The following is a 16,242-nucleotide window of genomic DNA, read 5'->3' on the forward strand; positions in this document are numbered from 1 at the left end:
TAATGAACGTGTTGGAGCTTTAAGAAAATGTTGATAGTCTGGAGTGGTGGTATATGCATATAATCTAGCTCGGATCGTAAGTTGGAGGCTGGTCTGGGCTACATAGCGAGTTCAAGCTTGGCCTCAACTATGTCGCAAGACCCTATCCCCAAACAAACAAAAAATTTGATCTCTTCCTGTAGTCTTGCTAGTTATATAAAACATCTTATAATTTTTAATATGTAACATATTCTTGAGAAATATATAACCTTTGGATTTTGTATTACAGATATTTGCTATCCAGTTGCTTTCTCACTTGTGTATCCAGTATGCATTACCAAAATCACTTAGTGTGGCTCGCTTAGCTGTCAATGTCATGGGAACTTTGCTAACAGGTGTGTAGCCAACATCAACAACAAAAACTTCTAACATGAATTACTACTGTACATATATTTTCTGAATTTAATGACTCAGTAGTTTTTTGTGTCAGTATGAAACAGTATAATACAATGTACGTTCTATGTAATTTAGGTCATCTTTTGAATTATTGTTTTGAAGATTCTTCTATTTAAAATGAGATTTATAGTGTAGAAGAAATGAATAGGCAGGTAAATGAGATCTTTCATTTAATTAAGTTAATTAATTTATTTTGGTACTGAGGATCGAACTTGGGACCTTGCGCTTGTGAGGCAGGTGGTGGCACCACTGAGCTAAATCCCTGGCCCAAAATCTTTAATTTTAAATGAATAGATATACATATAGACTTATAGTGGCTGTAATAAGATCACATTCTTATAAATAGAAGTCACATCTACTTTATGAATATAATTATTTAGTAGAAAATAAGTTAAGATTTATTATAAATGCTCAGAGCTCTAGAAAAATATAATCATACATGTGTAAAGAAGATGTAAATATGTTAGTTTCCTTAAGTTCTAAAATATATGTTAACATTTTAACCACCTTCTGATTTATAGAGTAAAATGGATGGAGATAAACTACTTTATAGTTGAGTCTTTTAAAGCTGTGGCTTAATTTAGTATTCTTTGTTGATGTTTTTATAATACTATGTTCATTTATCTTTCCCTTGTATTCATCTCACACTATAATTCTTTTTTTTTTTTTTTTTTGGTACCGGGGATCGAACCCTGGTCCTTGAGCTTGTGCAGCAGGCGACGAAACCACTGAGCTAAATCCCCGGCCCTCACACTATAATTCTTTATAGTGGTTAAGAGTTTATATTGCCTGAATTCAGTTCCACCTTCTGCACTAACTGGCTGTGTGACCCAGGTCAACTTTAGTTCATAGTTTTAATAGTCAGATGTAAAGTGAGTGTCACAGTGGTACTCTTCTCATTCTGGAAAGGGTGAGAACTAAGTGGGATAATGCCCGCAATGCACTTATGACAGCACTTGGGCATAATAAAAACTCCTATGTTGGATGATGACTGTTAGACTGTGTGCTCTCTGGAAGGTAGGGCTTACAGTGCCTTAGGAAACTTAGTATCTCCAGTACAGAGCATGGTGCTTAATTTGTTGTATAGGTTGCATATGTCCAATATGTATCTACAAAGTAAAAAATTCTGTTTAATTTCTTTCCAACAGTTTTAACACAGGCTAAGCGGTATGCTTTCTTCATGCCAACTCTTCCAAGTTTGGTCTCCTTTTGTCGAGCATTTCCTCCACTGTATGAGGATATTATGTCTTTACTGATTCAAGTAGGACAAGTTTGTGCCTCTGATGTTGCCACTCAGACAAGAGACATTGATCCAATTATTACACGTAAGTGGTAACTCATTTTCAAGATTGATCTTGTTTTTTTTTTCTGGTTTTTTTTTTTTGGTTCTTGGGATTGAACTCAAGACCTTGAGCTTGCTAGACAGGTGCAGTGCCACTGAGCTAAATCCCCGGCTCAAGAGTGATCTTACTATCTCAAAGATGACTGAATTCCTTTCCAGAGTTCTTGCCTTTATTTGTTTTTCTTTCCTTATGTTTTTTTTAGGTCTTCAACAAATAAAGGAGAAACCAAGTGGATGGTCACGAATCTGTAAAGATCCACCTAATAAAAATGGATCCAGGGACACTACAAGCATGGATCCTGACGTACAGCTCTGCCACTGTATTGAAAGCACAATAATTGAGATAATAAATATGAGTGTTAGTGGAATTTAAAAAATTTTTTGAATCAAAAAAGTGAAGCTGTTTGCTGCATATACCCAACATGAATCTGCATCTGATAGCAACTCCAAAATGAACTGGAATAGTAAGGTCTTGGAATTGCTGAAATGACTCAATTCAACACGAGTACAATTTAGAATCTGAGAATCATGCTTGCTTGTATTTGGTTCTTTTTTTTTTTGGAACCTGGAATTGAACTTGGGTCCTTCCACTTGTGAGGCAGGCAGTGGAACCACTGAGCTAAATCCCCAGCCCCATTTTTTTTTTTGGAACCGGGGATCGAACTCAGGTCCTTGTACTTGCACAGCAGGCGACGAAACCACTGAGCTAAATCCCCGGGCCACTTGCTTGTATTTGATTGGCACATTTTTGGATCTACTTTGGTGGTATGTTTATATTGTAGCTGAGCTTTTTTTTTTCCCAGTGGGAACACGTTTAAGAAACTCATTACTGGAAAGGGAATTTGGTCTTCTCCTTAGCTTTCGAAGTGAGAAAGACTGCCATGCCTTTAATTTCTTCTAAAAATGAGTATGTGGGTAGCCCTAGTATTTAACTGTGAGCTTGTAACAGAGTACAATAAGGGTAGAATGATGAGAGGGAGAGAAAGGGATCACAGGAAGGGAGAATTCAGGAAAAATTAGGAGTTAAATACCCCAATAGAAATCTCAAAGACTTGCAATGCAAGTCATAGTAGTGCAGGTTGGAATTCTAGTTCTCAAGAAATAGTATTGAGATGGTTTTAAGAAAAGGCAAGTAGCTTCTGTAAATGATTTCCATGGAATTACAGGTGAGGATTTATAGATATCACATATTTGCTTCAATTTTTACTAATAATGAAGCCATATGTTTAAAGAGATACTTGAATAATTTGGAAGTTTAAGATACTGGTTTAAAAATGTTTACAGGAACAACAAAGAAGAACCTGAAAGGAAGTCTCATTTATTTTATTTTTTAAAGTTTATTTTTATAATACTTTATTAACTTATCTAATTCTCAGAGAGGGGAATATATATCAAATTAAATGAAATTTAGAGCACTAAAACCCACTAGGTTAAAGAGCTCTTGGTTTGTCATCAGGATAATTCACATTTTACTTTGAGAAGATTTTTGGGTGAGAAAATACAGTGTTTGAACCTCAGGAAAAATTAAAATGTGGGAAATACTGTCTTGCTGAAGGATTTTGCAGTCTTCTGTTAGTAACTTCCATGGTTTAGGTTAGACGCATTCAGTAACCCATAAGCCTCATTTCCACCCCCCCAAATTAAGTATCTAATATAGAAAGTACTTGTCCTTGCTCTCTGAGATATACCTCAATCACTCCCCCCACCTTGAAGCAGACCTCTTCACTTGTAAAAAAAATTAGGAAAGTTAAATAACTTTGTTTTTTAAGAAAAGAAATTTCACTTCAGCCTTTTCACTAGCAAATAGTACATCTCATTTTCCTTCTTTGTAAAATGGGGTTCCTACTGGCCCTACCTCATTAGGGTATTCTACAAAAACTAGTTTGTAGCTGTTTCCAATAATGAAGTGCATAGTATCATGTGTGATAGAATATTTATAAATTTTTATTACATGCTTAATGTTCAATTAAATAATTTTGATGTGAAAAATTAATAGGCTTAAAAATGCTATAAGAATTTTCATATTTTTAAACAAGGCAGTTTTGTAGTATCTTAAGATTAAATACAACTGCTCTGTTTTTGTTTTATTTTTAAACTGAGGCCTTGGAGTATTTTGTGTGAATAGGTATCACCTTCAGAAGAGGTTACAGTATGTTTTTTAACTAAATGCAATACATATGTCCTTGGTCAATTTTCAAAGACTGCTTAAAACCTGCTGTGTAAAAATAACAACATAGGCTGTTTTTCATCAAATTTGTTGATGCTGTAAATAAAATGTGTAAATATATTAGTAAATGTTAATATTCATGTATTTTAAGTTAAGGTTATAAAATTTGTCACAATGTGATTTTTTTATTCACGTGAAACCAGATGTGTGCAGCTATTTTGAATATTGATTTATAAACATTCATAATCTTATCAAATGAACTTGTCTTTTTTTTGTGTTTCATTCCATTGCTGTTAACCTGATTCATGAGGTTCAAACCATGGAATCCAAGACTGTGTGGTTTATGTGGGCTCATGTGTCTTCCTGTTATGCCACATGCATTAAATGGCAGTAAGAGACTAGAGTTGATTGAAAAGCCTTAAGACATTTAGGTGAGGAAGTTAACAGTAGTTACCCTGTAGCAGTTACCTAAAATATTTGATATTTTAAAAATTTATAAAAGCAAAATAATGATTCAAAGTTTTTAAAAGGATTTATTTTTATGAATTATCCTTCATCTCATTGTAACAGTAAATTACTTCTTCATCTTTGCTTAGTCATATATTTTCACATTACTGAATTTCTAACATCCAATTTGGAGTCTGCTTTTTTTTTCATTTAACTTTATGTGACATTTTTTTCTTGCAAGTAAGTTTTTAAAGTAATAATCCTGTTCGGTTCATAATCTGTTGAATTTTGATAGATCAGACTGGGGAGTTTCTACGTTTTTCCAATATTCCAAATAGGCACTGTTGTCAGTTGAGGTGTTAGCACTTTTTCTTTTAGATTATGTCTTTAGGATAAATTTCTGGGACTGAGATTACTAAATCAAAGGGTAGAATTTATTTTTATGACAAATTTTGTCATTTTGGGAAGATGTAATAAAACAACTGAAAGTGAGGCAAATAATTCAACAAGTCTTATGCTCCCTCTTCCCAATAAACCTCTTCTCTCCAAACTAGCTACTTGAATTTAAGAAACTGTCCCAGGTTTTGCCCTTTTGGGACAATAGTATCTGAGCCATGGTTAGGGTATACAGAGTTTTAAGAACGAAAACCAAAATTACATAATTTTGCGAGGTCATGATTAACTCCTTGTCTCCGAGGACACTGGATTGTCGTCTTCCTTTTTTTGGTACCGGGGATCGAACTCTGGTCCTTGAGCTTGCGCAGCAGGCAGCGAAACCACGGAGCTAAATCCCCGGCCCAGGATTGTCTTCTTGATAAAGAATAAACTGGTCGTAGGAGCGATGGAAGGCAGATAAACCTTAGAAGTGTTCTGTTGGTGAAGACCTCAACAGTGATCAATAGTGTATCTCTGGCTGGTTCTGTTATCTGGAAAAGCCTTGAGATTTTTTTTTTTTTTTTGAGGCAGGGTCTCGCTTTGTAGTTCAGTCTGGCTCTGAATTCACTATGTAGCCCAGGCTAGCCTCCAACTCGCGGCAGTCCTCCTGCCTCCGCCTCCCTAGTGCTGGGATTACAGGCGTGCGCCACCATGCCCAGCAAGTATTAAGAAATACTGTACCAGTTGTCATAGAATCCTCTCACCCTGTTTGGCTGAGCAGACGGGCAATTCCGGTCTCAAGTTTTTTTCCGATAACCTGGCCACTGGAAAGCTGGGAAATTTAAATTGGCACTGATGAAAGGCCCGAAAACTAGGCAAGGCTTGAAGATACACCCTCTCCGTTGATCTAAAGAGAAATGGTTGCGTGGGTCACCAGTTTCAAAAGTCAAACGAAGAAGACTTTTTCCTTCGAGCAAACTCCCAGGTTTGCTTACCTCTCCTTCTACGGGTGATTGTCTTCCGGTGCCGCGAAGTACCTTGGGTTGGTTCTTATTTCGGAGGCTCCTATTGGGTGCTACAGGTTTCGCCCCCTAATCTCGTGCAGGGATTGGTTGCTTGCCTTCTTGCCTTGGCTGGTGATTGGTTGTCTGAACTCGTTCGGCGATTGGATACTTGGAGGCGAGGGGCTGGGAGGCGGGAATTCGTCGCGGGCTGTGTGGTTCAGCCCTGTGAAAGTTGCGAGGTGGAGCAGCCTGTGTACCCGTCAGCGGCAGCCGCGTACGGAGAGCAGCAGCCTAGAGAGGGAAGGAGAGGATTAAGGCTAGCGCCCTTTCTTCTGTACTCGGGCTCTACATTATTTGCTCTCGGAAACCAGTTTCTTTTTCCCCGTGAGTCAGCGCCCAGGCGGTGTTGCTTCCAGTTTCACCCAGGCAAGTCGGAGGGAGGCCGGCGGTCAGGAAGGCGCGCGGCCAGCGCAGGCCCCCGCTGAGCCCGGCCGCTCGGGCCCCGGTATACCCGGGCTGTGGGAGGCGGGCGTCGGGGGCGGGGAGCCCAGGAGGAGGGAGCCGCTCCTGCCTTCCCGCCCGCGCTTGCCCTGGGCGGAGGGCAGCGGGAGGAGGCGGCTCGGTTCCTCGGTTCCTAGGTCGGTAGCGGAAAGTGCCAGATTGAGACGAAAGTCGCCGATGCTGCGGCGTAGGATGAATTGATTCCTGGGTGGTATCTGAGGAGGTCAGCCTTGAGTTCTTGATTCAGATCAAGAGGTTAGAGTCCAGCAAATCCCGTTCTTACGGATAGAATCACTTTTAGAACAGAAAATACCATAGAAGAGTTTTTGTTTTTTCTCGGCGGTCCTGGGGATTGAACCCAGGGTCTTGGTACATGCGTACATCTCAGCCCCAGAATAGCGGTTCTTCTTTTGGAATACAAAAACTGTGGCTAAGGTTATTTATTGGCTTCATAATCTGTTGGATTGCTATTTTAACCATCTCCATCCTCAGGTTTTTATCATTTTTTCCATTACTACAAAAATTCCTCAGTTGATAAGTGTATATCATCTCCTCCCTTTGTGGTTTCCATGGGATATATTTATGTGAAGAGAAATCTATGGACTTTCCCTTCAGAAAAATTCAGTCATGTACACAAGTTTCCACATACGATTTTAATACATCACAGTTTCTGAATTACATCTGTGGATTCTAGTGAGGATTAAAGTACATCACTTCTCTGTCAGATATTAGGCACATTCTGTTCTGGTTTATTTTCATAAAAAACCCCATCAGCTAAGTAGTATTATCTCAGTTCCATAGATGAAGAAACAAGGACTGAGAGGTTAAGTGATTTACACTGTGAATTTTGAACTTGGATTTGTCTTACTTCAACACCCATCTTCTTTACGTTATACTCCACTGACCATTATTTAAGAATTACTGAGCACCCACTATGTCCCAAAGCAGGTTCTCCCTTATGGCAGGCTTTAAATTAGGAATTATTACAGAGGAGGATCTTAGACCAAAGAAGTGAAAAGACATGTCAAGAGAACCTTTCAAAACCTGCTGACTCCTGGTTCACAACTTTTTGGGAGACAGGAAGGCACAGACTAGCAGAGAGTTGCCTTAAAAACCTATTTGTTTCTGTAGCTTGATCATATCTGATCTAAGTTCTTACAAGAGTTCACCGAGAACCTGGCATGTACTGTATCATATGTGCACATTATTTCATTTAATCTTTACAACAATCCTATGGAGTAGCTATTGTTACTATCCTTATTTTCTGGATGAGGACACTGAAGTCTAGAAAAGTTAACTTGCCCAAAGTTATACAACAAATCATGGCAGAATAGGGATGCAAATCCAGATTTGTCAGACTGCAAGACATGCTCTTCACCACTGTGGTCTAATTATAGGACTAGGGAGTTCTTTTGCTTCCATTTGTTATGTTTATTCCAGTTTTTATTTCCAGATTTCTGTCTTACTGTTGAGTGGTTTTCTTTGAATGACACTGTTTCGATATTGTTTTTAATTTGTATTGCAATTAGGAATCTGAAGTAAACAAGAAAGCAGGATGTCATCATTGTGTTCTGAATACACAATTGGTGGGGTGAAGATTAACTTTCCTTGTAAAGCTTACCCATCACAGCTTGCTATGATGAATTCAGTAAGTATTTTTTCAGCAATTAAATCTTTGAGATACAGAAACCTATGACCCATAACATATATTGAATATGTGACTGTATTAATATTCTCAGTAAATGGATTGAGAATATTTGCAAGGTTTATTTGGAAGAATAAACTTTGGGAAACTTAATATTGATTACTATTAACTGTATATGTCTATGGTTAGAATGCAAAAAAGATTCAAGAAATATTTTCAGCTCATTTGGAACTTCTATTTCTTTTAACGAATTACTGCTTTCTGCAAAGTATTTTCTATCTTTTACAGAGCACTCTATTTCTCACTATTAATTTTAAGTGTAATTATCCCTAAGTACCTGTATGGAATTAATTCCAGGAACTCACCTTGGGTATCAAAATCTCCAGATGTCCCCAAATCCGTTACATAAAACAGTGCACAGTACAGACAAAATTTTTTCTTTTTTTTTTTTTTTTTTGAGTATTATTGATTTGTGGTTGGTTTAATCCATGAGTGCAGACTCTGTGGACATAGTCATTATATTTGAATCATAGAGAAAATTAATATAAAAATTTGAGTAAAGCAAGCTTCCAGTTTGTTATTTTTTAATATTTTGCCAAGTTTACTTCATATCACATTAGTATCCTGAATTAGTAATTTTTCTTTCTCAGTATGTTTTTATACTTTTACTACACATGTATTCATAAACAATATAGAGTATTATTTTACATATATTTAAGCTTTGTGAAGTGAGCTGGGCATAGTGGTACATGCCTATTATTTCAGTAACTTGGGAGAGTGAGGCAGGAGGATTACAAGTTTGAGGCCAGTCTAAGCAACTTAGACTCTTATCTCAAAATAGCAAAATAAAAGTGGCTGCGGATATACCTCAGAAGTAGAGTGCTTGCCAAATACGTATTGTGGTAGGCTTTGGGCTCAGTCCTGAACACTGCATTCAGTAAGTAGTAGCAACAATAACAAAAACTTTATGCAGTGGTATGAGATGATGCCTGTCTGCAGAACTTGTTTCTTTTTGTAGTATGGGAATCCATCCCAGGGCCTCATGCATGCTAGGCAAGTTGTCTACCACTGAGCTACACTTCCAGGCCAGACTATTTCTTCTCCTTCTCTTCTTCTCCTTCCTCTTCTTCTTCCCCTTCCTCCTCTTCCTTTTCCTCTTCTCTTTTTTTTTGCAGTACTGAGGATCGAACTCAGGGCCTTGTGCTTGCAAGGCAGGCAAGGTGCCACTGAGCTAAATCCTCGGCTGCTCTTCTTCCCCCCCGCCCCCCTCCACCTGATTATTTCAGTTGCAGCATAGTATGAATACAAGAATTTTATCTGTTCTTTTTTTATTGTTAGCCATTTAGCTTGCTTACATTCTTTTGTAATTATCAAACTATGCTGTTAAGAACGAACTTATACATTTTTTCCTTGTGTTCATGTAGGGAATAAAATATACATATAGTTGGATTTGTTTGAAGGTAGGCATCTTCAGCTTTACCACAAATTATTGATTGCTTTCCCTATTCTTTTTCTTTTGCAGTTTTGGGGATTGTACTCAAGGAGTACTGAGTTACATCCCCAGGCCTTTTTTAGTTTATTTTATTTATTTTGAGATAAGGTCTTACCAAGTTGCCCAGGCTGGCCTTGAATTTGCCGTCTTCCCACCTCAGCCTCCTAAATAGCTGGGATTACAGGCATGCACCACTGTAGCTGGCAATGCATTCCAGTTTGACAGAAATGATTGAATAAGTGATGTCCAAATTGCATTTTTAATTTTGTCTCTTGTGCCTCATAGGCTTGGAAGTCCAACATATTCTTAGGGCAAAGTGTAAAGGAAAAAATTCTAGATTTAACTAAATGGTAGTTCTTCATTGTGCTGTTGCTCTGTTTCCATGAGTGCAGCCTCACTTCTCCTTGGTATGTTGTTTATACTTCTTTTTTTATTTTGGTACCGGGGATCCAACTCAGGTCCTTATGCTTGCGCAACAGGTGGCGAAACCACTGAGCTAAATCCCTGGCTTGTTTGTACTTCTGATGGAAAGAGACTTAACAAGGTAAAATGTTTATTGATTTTCTATTAAATTGGTTTCTTTATCCATAGATTGTCAGAGGATTGAACAGTAGGCAGCATTGTTTGTTGGAGAGCCCTACTGGAAGTGGAAAAAGCTTAGCCTTACTTTGTTCTGCTTTAGCATGGCAACAGTCTCTTAGTGGTAAGTAGTAGCTTGATATTTTCAGATTGCTTGTTAGGATCTGAAATAATATAATAAAGTACTTTTTATGAGTGGTTCAACCATATTCTACCAAATTCAAATATTCTCTTTTAAGATTTTTTTATGTCATGTATTTCCAAAAGAGTTTCAATACAGCAAAATGTTTAACTCATCCTAAAACAATACTAACATAATTTAGTCTTTTATTTAATGATTCAGAAGGTATTTTGAGCGTTTTGGATGCTAAATGACAATAATTAGATGATAATTTGTATGGAAAAAATGCAAGCAAACTGAGTGTGGTGGCACACGCCTGTAATTTCAGCACTTGGGAGGCTGAGGCAGGAGAAGTACCACGAGTTTGAGGCCAGCCTGGACTACAGTTTGAGTTCAAGGCCAGCCTGAGCTACATAGTGAGATCCTGTCTCCAAAAAAACAAAATACAAGTGATACTAGGTATGGTGGCACATGCCTGTAATCCCAGCAGCATGAGAAGCTGAGGCAGAAGGATGGCAAGTTTAAAGTCAGCCTGGGCAATGTAGCAAGACCCTGTCTCAGAATTTTAGAAAAGGGCCAGTGATAATCTCAATATGAGGGCCCTGGGTTCAATCCCCAGTATCAGAAAAGAAAAAAAAAAGCAAAAGATGAGGCTATCATGATACTGAATAATATACGTACTAACTGCTGATTTTTTTTTTTTTTTTTTGATACCGGGGATCAAACTCGGGTCCGTGCGCTTGCGAGACAGGCGGCAGAACCACTGAACCAAATCCCTGGCCCATAACTGCTGATTTTTAAAAAGTAAATCCTTCAATATATTTGTTTATTTGGCCTTTCCTTATAAAAATATGGAATGTATAGGAAAGAAAATGTTTTAGTTGATCTTTCTACTTTTTTGGATGCCAGATAAAGAGCTTATTGTAATATTGTTTATATGAACTCATATTATTTCCCATTACTTTTACTTTATTTGCTAACAAGTGCCATTTAATATTTACACTTATGAAAGACAAATCTGTAGATGCCTTAGCCCTAAAGTATGAGGAGAATTTGAAGTTAACCACTGTAATATAGTATATACAGAATCATCTTTAAGTGGAAATGTTGGTATTATTAATAAGAATGTGTTAAACATAATAAATATTTTATAGGCTTTTTATTGTCCATTTTTATTTTTATTTTTGTTTGGGTGTGGGGGATCGAACTCAGGACCTTGCACTTGTGAGGCAACTGGCGGTACCACTGAGCTAAATCCCCCGGCCCTATCCATTTTGATTTTTACTAATGTTGGTCTTTGGGAAATTGAGATTAATTAAAAATTTACCAAAATTTTTTAATAACTTAAAATTTTAATAGCAGATATATGGAAAGTAAAATTAGTAGTATCTGTGTGGTACAAAGGAATAAATGTTGTCCATATTTTAAAAACGGAAATTATTCAGCTTTTATAATATATATGAATTGTGAATTTATATTCTGTGGGTATATGATACGGACACTGCATTCTGTGTATTTAATTGTCAAAATTACGTTTTGATAAATATTGATCTTAAAATGTGTTTTGATAGAATTTATACATCCTAGAATGTTTCTATTTAAAATAGTATAATATGGGAACTAATGTAACCCTTATGTATTTACATTATTATTTATGATATTGAACTTTCAAGTTCTTCATTTAGGGAACTAGTAATTGATAATATACCTTAGCTGCCTGCCTTGCAAGTGCAAGGTCCTGAGTTTGATCCCTGGTACCAAAAAAAGAAAAAAAAAAAATATATATATATACTTTAGGTCTTCCAGCTTGATTTTTTTTTTTTTTTTTTTGTGCAGGGGATCAAACTCGGGACCTTGCTCTTGTGAGGCAGGCACAGTGCCGCGGAGCTAAATCTCTACCCCCTCCAGCTTGATTTTTAAACGCATCTCTATATAAATGAGTATTTAAGTAGTTGTGCATGTATTGCATTAGTAATCTTTGCATCTCTTTTTTTAATTTTTTATTTTTTTGGTACTGGGGATTGAACTCGGGACCTTTCGGTTTCGAGGCAGGTGGCGGAACTACTGAGCTAAATCCCCTGCCCTTGCATTAGTAATCTTTTTTGGATTTTTTGTAGATTATACAGATTGATTATAACTTTTGTATAAATGTTTCTGGCATAATTGTTTCTCTCCTGTTCTTATTTGAAGCTATAGATAGGTTGACCATCTTGTCCCCATTGCCAGGGGTAAATCTTGCGTCCTAGGAAACATCTCAATCCTGTGTGAACTCAGGTGATTGTTCACCCTAGCTTCAGAGAAGGATTAATACTTATTTAGTTAGAGATATTGTAAATAGATACCTTTCCTTGTTTTTTTTCATTTTTAGGGAAGCCAGTGGATGAAGGCTTAAATAAAAAAGCTGAAGTACCATTGTCATGTTGTTGTACATGCCATTCAAGGAGCTCCACACATAGTGATGTGAACCAGGAGACTTCGCATCACTTTAGCAGTTCCGCTACACCACCATCTGAAAGGAGTGGCACTTCATCAGCTTGCCAAGGTAAATTATGTTTTTCATGGGTCTCTTAGTATCTGTAATTGCAACCTTAATTATTAGTGTTATGTGGTCTAATTTAGATGAATTTAGTTGACCTAATTTTTCTGTTGTTATTATTATTATTATTATTATTAGGCACTAGGGATTGAATCCAAGACTTTCATACTGAGTTACATCCCTAGCCCTTTTTAATTTTCTTCCTTTAAATTTTGAGACAGGGTCTTGCTAAGTTGGTAAGTAATTCCAATTTACAGTGTGCTGCTTGGAATTAATTAGTTGGTTTTGGTGCCAAGAATAGAACCCAGGGCCTTTTCACACCAGACTGTACCACCCCCTACAGCTGGAATATTTTTTTTTTCCCTGTGGTGATGGGAATTGAACCCAGGGACCTTTGCACTAAGTAAGCTACATTCCCAGCCCTTTAAAAAATTTTAAAATTTTGATGCATACTTATAATCCCAGCACTTGGAAGGCTGAGGCAGGAGGAGTGCCGTAAATTCAAAGCCAGCTAGTGCTATGTAGTGAGTTCAAGGCCAGCCTGAGCTACCTAGTGAGTCCCTGTCTCAAAAAAAAAAAAAAACCAAACAAAATTATTTCGGGAAGATACCCAGAAGGAGAATAGCTGGGTCAAATGGGACACTAATCCTAGTTTTTTGAGGACTCTCCACACTGATTTAAAACCATCATACCACAGTGATATATGTGCATCCACATTTATAGCAGCACAGTTTGTAATAGCTAAGTCTTGGAAACAACCCAAATGCCCATCAACCAATGAATGGATAAAAAAAGATTTTTTTTTTTAATACAATGGAGTACTAAGCCATAAAGAAGGATAAACTTGAGACATTTCTAGGTAAATGGATGCACCTTGAGACCATACTCTTAAGTAAAATAAATTGGACACGTGTGTAAATATTGCATTGTCTCTCTGGTGTGAAACTGAAAGTGTAAATAAGGACCAAAATGTATAATAGATATTCTGAAATAGGAAGAAATTCTTCAAAAGGAAAGGGGAACTAGGGAGGGGGAGGGGAAATGAGGGAAAGGGAAAAGAAAAAAATGAGAAAAGAAGGATAAACTGGAAACAACTTTGTAATTAAGAAGAGGAAGGGGGATTGAAGGGAGGGGAGGGGAATGGGAAAAAAGGAATCAAGGTATATCATGTACAGGTACAAATTCTCTATGATGAATATTATTATGTATATCTAAATTGTACAAATAAACAATAAAAAAAAAGCAAAAAAAATTTTTTTTTTGTTTTGAGACTGGGCCTTTTTGAGTCACTAAGTTAGCCTTGTTGGACTTGAATTTGTGATCCCCTTGCCTCATGCTGGGATGACAGGTGTGGGCCATCAAGCTGGGCTCCCAGCTGGAATTATTTAAAATAACACACAGAGTGGTCAATCATCCTTGGACTTTTACAAATTCTTGGTTTGACTTTTAATATAGAGAGACATTTTGCTGGCTTAAATAATTTTTTCTACTTTTTTTTTTTTTTTTTGGTACCGGGGATCTAACTCGGGTCCTTGCACTTGCAAGGCAGGTGGCGGAACCACTGAGCTAAATCCCTGGCCCTGCTTAAATCATTTTTTGATGAAGGTAAAGCAAAAGAAATGATTTTTTAATAGTTAATATTATTTGTAGCCAATATTATTAATTATCTTTTAGAATTTTATGAATCATAGTATTTCTATGCTGAGCAAATGTCTAATTAGCCTCATTCATTCTTGATAAATTTGCCTGATCTAAGGCCAGTAACCTAAGAAGAATCAAGAATGTTTTATATATGATCCTTAAATAGTTCTTACTAGATTAAGAGAAATATATTAAGACTAACATAAGATTTAAAAAACAATATTAAAAAGTACTTTGGCCTTTTTTTTTTTTTTTTTTTTTTTTGGTACGAGGGCTCGAACTCACAACCTTGAGCTTAGGAGGCTGGCGTGGTGCCACTGAGCTAAATCCCCAGTCCCTAATACTTTGGCTTTTGACTCTTGCCAGTTAGGATTGTTAATAGTTCAAAGAGCGTAAATCTTGTGTCTTGATGCCTTTGGGTTTGTAAGTAAATTCTTTTCTAAGATATAATCTCTAAATATAGACATGTGCAAATCTTACATGTATGGCTTGATGAATTTTCACAAAGTGAGTATACTCATGTAACCACCACCTGTATGAAACATAAGACATTACCAATACTGCAGAGGACTTTATACTCTTTTTTAGTCATTATCCCTTTTTTTCATAGGTAATGTCCTCCCTTCTGTCACTATTATGAATTTTGCCTCTGTATAGAAATGGAATGGTATATGTACTCTTATGTCTGTCTTCTTTTGCTTGACATTGTATTTGTGAGATTAATCTATACTGTTGCATATATTAGTACCTCTTGTTTCTGTATATCATTTCCTTGTATGAATATACCAGAATTTATCAATCAGTTTTTTTGTTTTGTTTTGTTTTGAGGCAGAGTCTCACTATGTAGTGCAGGCTGGCCTTGAATTTGCTATGTAGCCTAGGCTGGCCTTGAACTTGTGATCCTCCTGCCTCAGTCTCCTGAGTGCTGGGTTTACAGGTGTGCACCACCACACCCGGCTCAATCAGTTTTACAGTTATTAGACAATTGGGTTGTTTTGCTTTTGTTTATTACAATTATAACATTATTGTGCAAATAAATATTTTCTATTAACTACATACCTAAGAGGGGAACTGTGGTATATATAAGTATATTCAACTATGTAGATACTGCCAACATTTTCCAAAGTGATTGGACCGATTTATGTGCTCCTTCCTTTACCTCCCTTTCCCCCAATATAGACATACCTCATTTTATTGCACTTTGCATATGTTTTTTTTTTACAAATTGAAGGTTTGTGGCAACTGCATTAAAGTATATTGGTGCCGTTTTGTTCCAGTAGCTCAGATGATTGTTAGAATTTTTGAGCAATAAATTATTTTTAAATTTCAGACAGTGCTATTGCATACTTAATAGGTTACAGTATAGTGTACACTGAGAAACCAAAAAATTCGTGAGACTCTTATTGTAATATTTGCTTTATTGACATGGTCTATAGATAAACCCAGAAAATCTCCCAAGATATGCTGTATATGAAACATTTTCAGCACTTCTGTTAGCACTCAGTATTTTCAGTTTTTAAAAAGGATTGGACTGGGGCCGGGGATTTAGCTCAGTGGTTCCGCCGCCTGCCTCGCAAGCACAAGGACCTGAGTTCAATCCCTGGTACCAAAAAAAAGGATTTGACTTCCTCTTGCATGTATGACTCTCTCATTGAGTTATTTTTTCCTTTGTTGTTGTGCTGGGGAATTGAACCCAGGTTCCACCTTTATGTTGGTCTTGAGTCTTGAAAAACACTTAAGGTTATATTTCTTAAACCGTGTTATTGAGAATAGTCTACAAAAGCATGAATCTGTTAAGTCACAATAGGTTTTCTTATCAAAAGTATGTTTTCTCAAAAATGTTTATGTCTTTGTTAAAGTATTATAAACTGAATGTTAAAGAAGTATTTTTTTTTTGGTACGGGGGATCAAACTTGGGACCTTGCGCTTGCAAGGCAGGTGGCAGAACCACTGAGCT

General features: G+C 36.9%; 2 protein-coding genes across 5 annotated transcripts in view; both read left to right on the forward strand.

Annotated features, from left to right (window-relative positions):
* The window catches only part of Ints2 (integrator complex subunit 2), a 51,275-nt gene extending 47,071 nt beyond the window's left edge, over positions 1–4,204 (forward strand). For all 3 annotated transcript variants that reach the window (XM_021248692.2, XM_013067704.3, XM_087191447.1), the window contains 3 exons: positions 269–374; positions 1,584–1,760; positions 1,981–4,204. In XM_021248692.2, coding sequence (XP_021104351.1) covers positions 269–374; positions 1,584–1,760; positions 1,981–2,150 — 453 coding nt within the window. In that variant the 3' untranslated portion in view covers positions 2,151–4,204. The remainder of the gene's footprint in view (positions 1–268; positions 375–1,583; positions 1,761–1,980) is intronic.
* Positions 4,205–5,955: 1,751 nt separating this feature from the next.
* Brip1 (BRCA1 interacting DNA helicase 1) overlaps positions 5,956–16,242 on the forward strand; it is a 143,009-nt gene continuing 132,722 nt past the window's right edge. The window contains exons 1-4 of one of the 2 annotated variants that reach the window (XM_021248691.2): positions 5,956–6,196; positions 7,801–7,919; positions 10,000–10,111; positions 12,477–12,650. In XM_021248691.2, the coding sequence (XP_021104350.2) occupies positions 7,827–7,919; positions 10,000–10,111; positions 12,477–12,650 (379 nt within the window). In that variant the 5' untranslated portion in view covers positions 5,956–6,196; positions 7,801–7,826. The remainder of the gene's footprint in view (positions 6,197–7,800; positions 7,920–9,999; positions 10,112–12,476; positions 12,651–16,242) is intronic. The other variant, XM_087191448.1, reaches the window with a different exon arrangement.

The sequence above is a fragment of the Heterocephalus glaber genome, unplaced genomic scaffold (assembly GCF_053883595.1).
Source record: "Heterocephalus glaber isolate CG9 unplaced genomic scaffold, H.glaber_assembly_v1.0 deba00001564, whole genome shotgun sequence".
Lineage (NCBI taxonomy): Eukaryota > Metazoa > Chordata > Mammalia > Rodentia > Bathyergidae > Heterocephalus > Heterocephalus glaber.